The sequence below is a fragment of the Octopus bimaculoides genome, chromosome 6 (genome assembly GCF_001194135.2).
Source record: "Octopus bimaculoides isolate UCB-OBI-ISO-001 chromosome 6, ASM119413v2, whole genome shotgun sequence".
NCBI lineage: Eukaryota > Metazoa > Mollusca > Cephalopoda > Octopoda > Octopodidae > Octopus > Octopus bimaculoides.
In genome coordinates this window covers 3,702,334-3,709,645 of record NC_068986.1, presented here as the reverse complement: position 1 = coordinate 3,709,645, position 7,312 = coordinate 3,702,334, and the positions used below count along the sequence as shown (strand labels likewise).

The following is a 7,312-nucleotide window of genomic DNA, read 5'->3' as shown; positions in this document are numbered from 1 at the left end:
GCTGCCTTAATGATGATGATGATGACGACGACGACGACGACGACGACGACGACGACAATGTTTTTCTCATTAACCACTAAGAGTTTACAAAACGATCGAGGACAGTACAGTACGATACAATACATATTAGAGTTATATAAATGGATGTAAACAGTAAAATAACAGAAACCAAAAAATCAAAGAACTATTTCCGCCAGAAGAGGGAAGACTTCCGGAGCTGCTCGTGGAAACCCCACAAAACCACGGTGTTCCTGACCAGTAGGGCAAGTACCCTCTGCCTACCCTCTTCTCCTAATCTACAGGTCCATGCTAAGTGCAAGCTCCTTCAGTCGGACCATCCTTGCCACTCTTATCCACAGTTCAGCAAAATTACTTGAAGGCAACACTTCTCTCTTCACCCTCGATTTCTGTTTCCTATGAATCTCGAAAAAGATGGTAAAGGCTTGGCTAAATGACTTCCTATGAAATTTGAAAAAGGTGATAAGGGCTTAGCTAAAGATATTTGCCTTCAGCCCTTTCAGTCCACTCCATCACACAACCTCTTTTGTTAAGACCATCAGATAGATAAAGACAGGTCGTCCTATACGCGACTACTGGTGTTTAAAATAACTTCATAAGTCAGCAATGCTCAGGCATTGAACGATTGCATGTAAAAGAGCTTAGTCGCTCTGCGCACATCTCAGGTAGGTCCGTTTAACAGTACTTCCATGCCTATAGAGTTTATCTCGAATTGGCAATGCACCCCAACAACCGATAGTACTGTCAGGATAGGGATTGCTGGAAATTATACAAGAACTCCGTCCCGAAAGTCCTCTAAAACACACTAGCCAGTTGATACTAGTCGACAACCAGAGACTCCCCGAGAACGTTGTTGCTCTTGCTTGCCACTAACCCGCAATAGAAATCTAAAACAAAACTTTCACCGACCGCATTGCCCGACTGGTAGAGGGCTATGGACACCTAACGACACTATAGGTGCCAAGCGTCCTGTCCCAATCAACATTTGATCCAGGACTGCAGCTCTATCAAAGAGACGAGAGGTAGAAAAGCAAGTCTAACAAACGGTGGCCACACATGACCACCGCCAAGGAAACGATGGAGATATGGCAACCTTGGCGCATGTTTGTGCATCATCAGTTACGACATGCCTAATCACCCACTCAATGAGTGTTAACAGCAAATACAGCGCCTTATCAGCGGAATGTGTCCCTATCAAATAAATCGGAAGAATGGGCGTTCTAGTCTAATGAGAAAGGCACGACGGTCAGACAATAATATATGACGGAGGTGATGTAAGCGTTTGCCACCTCTGTCCGACCTCTCGGCGATAGCTTTTCTTCTGGGTGAGATAAGCCTCTCTGATAGTCATTTCATCCCAATTTTTCTCCACATAAAGGTCTTGACCAAACCATACCCCAATTAATTTAAACGGTCCGTCCGTCTAGCAAACCACAACGCTGTTGAACAGCATGGACTGCACGCCCACTTTTCTTGATTGGTTTTTGCTCCTGTCACCGCCACATAGTCCCTTAGAGCAGCACTGATTACTTTGATATGCCTGGTGTCCGACACTTTACAGTGACATCTTCCGCGTATGCCGACACGGTTCTTCCATATCCTAGGTTCCTGCGAGATGCTTCTCAACGTCTCTAACTTCTGCTATCATGGTTCAGGAGTCAATACATACAGAAGAGATGGGACAGCCTTGACTGACCGAATGCATGATACTGAATGATTACTGGTCGACTTGGAGATAATTAAACTTCGTATACACCAGAAATGGGCATGAAGTCTTGTGGATCGGAATCTTTGGTCTCGCAGGTCACCACACATATATACCGAGTGACTTGAGGTAGTCGAGCAGGCGGCCTTGCTTCCAATGTGAATCCAAGCTATGTGCATTTATACTGCCTATTCTGACTAAGGCCATGTTGAACAGGAGAAAGATTAAAAAGGGTCACTTGCCTTATTCCTATTGAAGGACATGTATTTCGTTCTTCTGGTTGGATGTGGGTGCTTTCAGTAGCATTTTTATTTTGTCTCTCTTAAAAACGTTGTATGTATGCTGTGATATCTAGATGACTTTTATGTGTAATGGAATGCCATTAGTTAATGTCATGTAGTTAGTTATTGTGTGTGATACTTGTATGTTGGTGTATGTGATCTATTAGTTCTTTAATGCTTGTGTTTGTGATTGGGTAGTTAATATCCTTTTGTTCGTATTAGGGTGTGTGATCTGATTGGTGTTGTGTATGTGATTTATCTCTTAGTTATCGGTCTTAATTTTTCAAAGGACAGTGAAAGTCAGTTCTTCGTCTTTCTCTTTATTTTCTTCTTTAATTTTCTAGCGAGCAGCACCGTTGTTGTTTGGAAGAGATTTTTCTTTCTCTTCGTTTAATCAACTTTAAGTTGACTTATAATTTAAGAGGGAATGTGTTTCCCGCTTTTGTGTTTCCTCGAGTGTTTGAGCATTTCCTTTGCAACTGCTACAAATTTCTAGTCACACAACATTACAGTGGTGTTAATGGTGGCGAGCTGGCAGAATCATAAACACGCCGGGCAAGATGTTTAGCGTAATATTGTCCGTCCTTACGTCCTGAGTTCAAATTCTGCTAGGGTCGACTCTGCTTTTCATCATTTCGAGATCGGTAAAACTAAGTACCAGTTGTGCACTGGGATCGATTTAATCGACTTACCTTCTCTGAATTTGCTGGCATAGGGCCAAAATTTGAAACCAATATCATTCTTGTTTCTCGAACTGGCATAATGCAATTTCCCTTCATTCCCAGAATTTTGATTTGATGATGTTCTGGAAACTGGAGTTTGTTGTTCTTGTTGCACTTGGATGGTCTTCTATACTTTCTTTACTCATTTTCTTGGGTAACGTTCATTAAAATTCTTCAAGTAAAAGATTCTTTCAAGTTCTGCAAAATAAAAGGATCTTACAATGACATAAGTAGCAACTAGATTTTTTGCCCTGTACCATCAATCTAATGCCTTTCGTTTCAGCGCCCTTTTTACTGGATACAGTTCTGGTACGGCTTTGATTATATGTCATATTTCATTAGCTCTACTTTAACCACTCATCCTACTATGATACAAAAGTAACGTCCAGCCAAGCATCCACATCGTTTCCAAAGCCCCTTATGGTCAGCCTAGTATTTTTTTACTCCATGTACTGGAACACAAGTTTAAACTCAGCCTGAGTTTTGATTGAGTTTTCGATTTTAAAACAACAGCAAATAGTGCCATAACTTTTCTTCCCTTGGCTGAGAGGATTTTCGTTCCTTGGTTGGAAGTATTTACCGTAGTTGCTGTCTTAAAGGTAATTCTAATCAGATATATATATTATTCTATCTCTTATGGATTATATTCTGCAGCAAATAAGCAACGTCTAATTTCAGAGAATTCTCCCGCTTTCTTTTTATTCTTGGTATTGTGTTCATTCTAATTATTTTGTTTATTTTGTTTGCGTTAAAATCGAGACAGGGTTAATTTTAATACAGCCACTATGAACGATTTAAGTGCATGAATCTCTACAGGTGTCGCTGTTTTGGTTGTTATTATCCCTATATTCGAACTGTTTGTTAGATTGTTTGGAATATTTTACAATAAATATTCATTATTTTCTTTTTAATGTATTTCGTTAGAGTTTCTTTACTGATATAGACAGAAAAGGAATGGCTGCATCATCAATGACCTTTTTCAGGATTTCTAAGATTGCAGAGAAAAAGAGAGAAAATTATTTGCAAACTGGAGACCTGACCTGAATACTTTAAACAGAGTGGAGCCTCTCAAAACATGTCATATATTTACTGATAATAGTGTTAATATAACATTAACACAATTTGAGAGGTACAGCAAAAACTATAGTTCACTGAAGATGTCTACTAATACCGAAACATGTCCGATGTTGTCTGCTGTACTTGCTGAAGTGATTAAAATATTAATTACTGGGTTAGTGTTGTGTTTTCTTCACTGCATAATTAGTTCCAATGAGTTTATTGAAACTTGTTACATTAAATATGTTAACATCAATTTAATTGTTGCTACTTTGTGTAGATGACGTCGCTGAGCTATTAATCTCTACAATTTCAGCAATGTTTTCTCTAACTTTTTACTGTGAATGTGCGTAGAAAACTTCTTTGTACAAATTTTGCCTTTCTTTGCAAATTATTTGCGTAATCATCTTCAGTTACAAAACAATCTGATTTCATCTTGAAAACCTTGTGTGCGCATATTCTTTTTTTCTTTTACAGCTCGCTGTAATACAAGTGTGTGCATACACAAACGCACAGCTTACAGAAAACACTAACAGACCTTTTATTGGGAAGAGGTGTATATGTTATACCAGTAGGTTGTTGTCATTGTTGCTATTGTTATTATTATTATTATTTCTGCAGTTGTTGTTCTGATGAAGCAAAAATTATGATTTAAAGGCATTCCATCCGCGGCCATCCCATCTTTTTCTTATGTTTAGGGAATCCAGAATTAAGTTATGCAATATGTGCTTTTCTCAGGTGGTTAGATTTGAGTTGAGAGAGACTGGAGTACTAGCTAGTATGTCGATCGACATCTTTTATACAGGCTGATTGTAGAGAGGAAGTATTCATCTATACCAGAACATTGTAATTAAGGGTATTTTGTAAATGGAAATATACCTTTTTACTAGCGAGGTATGGCTTCTATATAAATTATAGTAAGAGCTATGTTGTGGAGCAGGGGTGAGGAAACTTTTTTAGTGCGGCGGGCAAAAATTTCCAAAGAAAAAGGTCCGCGAGCGGATTACAAGTTCTAACTCTTATATCTGTGTGAATCTTGTATATATCGATGTGTAATTCGAGACATATTTATAAAGATAAGTATAAGACATTAAATTAATGTGTAATATTCTCATTAACGCCGCCACTGAATTTAGGATGTTTATATTACTTATGAAGTATTCCATATTTTTCAGCTAAAGAGCAGTTGGGTCTCAAGGAGGTGATACAAACCTAGAAATATGTGTTTTATAGTAAGAACAAAATTTCCGTTCCAATGGCAATTACCGGACGATTTTCTGTTCGAGTATAGCCGTTTTGCTACCTATTGTCGCAAATAGACATACGAATATTGTATAAATTTTATAATTGAAAAATTTACTACATTTGTACATGCAAGTATACCAGCCTGCGGGTGCAATAAAATGGGCTCACGGAAGCAATTGCGCCTGCAAGCGGGGGGGGTTCTCCACCCCTGTTGTAGAGAGAAGTACATTGCAGAGAGAAATGGGTTGTATGGGAGATATAGCTTAATCACAGGGTATAGATAGAGATATGGTTCCTCAACTAGCAGGCTGTTGAACAGCATAACTTTTTTCGTTCACTCTCAGTCTGCCGGTAGAATATTTTAAATTATTGAATTTCTAGAGATAAAGTCTTTAAATTATCATAATCTTTTTATTTTTTTTAATTAACTAACATTTTTATATATTTCGCGTAGAATTTTCTAATTGTTTCAAATTTCGGTACAAGGCTAGCAATTGTAAGGGAGGAGTAAGCCGATTACATCGATCCCAGTGCTCAACCGATACTTATTTTATCGACCCCGAAAGGATAAAAGGAAAAGTCGACCTCGGCGGAATTTTAATTCAACACGTAAAGAGCCGGAAAAAATGCCGTTAAGCATTTTGGTCGGTGTACTTACGATTCTACCAGCTTGATACTGATAACCTTTTAATAATCCCTTCTACTATAGGCACAAGGCCTGAAATTTGGGGGAATGGGGCTAATCGATCACATCGATCCCAATACTCAAATGGTACTTACTTCATCGACCATGAAAGGCTGGAAGGCAAATCGGCCCTGGCGACGAGTGAAACGCCGCTAAACATTTTGTCCGGCGTGCCAACGTTTCTGCCAATTCACTGCCTTATATAACCTTCTAAGAATGGATACCATTGTTTTATTTTGTTTCCGGCAACACAAATTTGTTTATTGTGCTAATCTATTTTTAAAATATTCTTTAAAGATAAGAATCAAAATAATACAATTTAATAATATATTAACCATGATATCGTTTAAGAATGTAGACAATTTGAATTGTGATTGTGTTAGGCAAAATTCTATACTGCATTTAGATCTATCAATCTTGACCATTGATGGACAGAGCACAACACCGGACACAATACGAACCGATGACAGATTGTTTATTCGGTCAGTGCCTTCAAATATTAATTTCAAATTTTGGCACAAAGTCAGTAAGTTCGGGGCAAGGGGTAAGTCGATTGCACCTACCTCAATATTCAACTGGTGCAATTTCCAAGTAAAAAAAAAAACATGAATAGTGCAACACTCCATTCTTTTCTCCCCTAAAAACATAATTCACGTGCCTTGGCAAGTATAACTTAATATTCTTTAATTAATATTCTTTAATTAATATTCTTTAATTAATATTCTTTAATTAATACACTTGAAACAAATTTCCTGTGACCTGATTTCTTCAACCAATTTCGATTCGCTTTTTAGCAATTTATAATCAGTCATGTGATTTAATTCCCACACCATTTTTAAAGTTGAGCCAATGACAGGACCTCTCTATGGTCTCTTACTCTGCTAGAATTAACAGCCAAATCATTCTCCTTCGAATGACAGCACCACGCAACTTTTATCTTGATTTTGTGGCTATAAATTTAGTAAGTGCTTTTAAATAAAAGGAGACATTGGATAATATCGTTTGCAAAAAAAAGAAAAAAGGTGATGGGATGGGCCTCGCTGGAACAGTTTCGTTTGTTGTTTTATAGTTGATAGTCATAACAATCACAGCAACTGAAGATTCATGCTAGAGTTAAACATGTTTAAAGTATTATTCATTTAATTAAGTGTTGCTTTATTTCTTTTCAAGGTATGCAGCTTCGTTTTGCAAGAGATTGTATTTCGATGTACGTGGAAGAAAAATGCATTGTGAAAAATGTGACTGCTAGCCGTAAAAAAACATCTTGCATTCGAACCTGTGACGTGGATGGCTGCAATGGAGAAGGATTAAAACTACGAGGTGGTTCATCACAGCACTGCGCATCGTTTGTCTTGATTTTCTTAACTATAATTTTAATAAATGCTTAAACAATACTATCGTTGTTCACAGTTGTCTGTCACGTGTCTTGCATTTAATATATACACTACAGAAGGTGGTGAGCTAGCAGAATCGTTAGCAATGTCGGGCAAAAATGCTTAGCGGCATCCATCCGTCGTTACGTTCTGAGTTCAAGTTCCGATGAGGTCGACTTTGCTTTTCATCTTTCAGGGTCGATAAAGTAAGTACCAGCTAAGCACTT

At 37.9% G+C, this 7,312-nt stretch overlaps 1 protein-coding gene across 1 annotated transcript in view; it reads left to right on the top strand.

The window, feature by feature from the left end:
* LOC106882999 (uncharacterized) overlaps positions 1 to 7,106 on the top strand; it is a 234,092-nt gene extending 226,986 nt beyond the window's left edge. The window contains exon 3 of the mRNA XM_014933857.2: positions 6,883 to 7,106. Coding sequence (XP_014789343.1) covers positions 6,883 to 7,100 — 218 coding nt within the window. The 3' untranslated portion in view covers positions 7,101 to 7,106. The remainder of the gene's footprint in view (positions 1 to 6,882) is intronic.
* Positions 7,107 to 7,312: the final 206 nt, after the last annotated feature.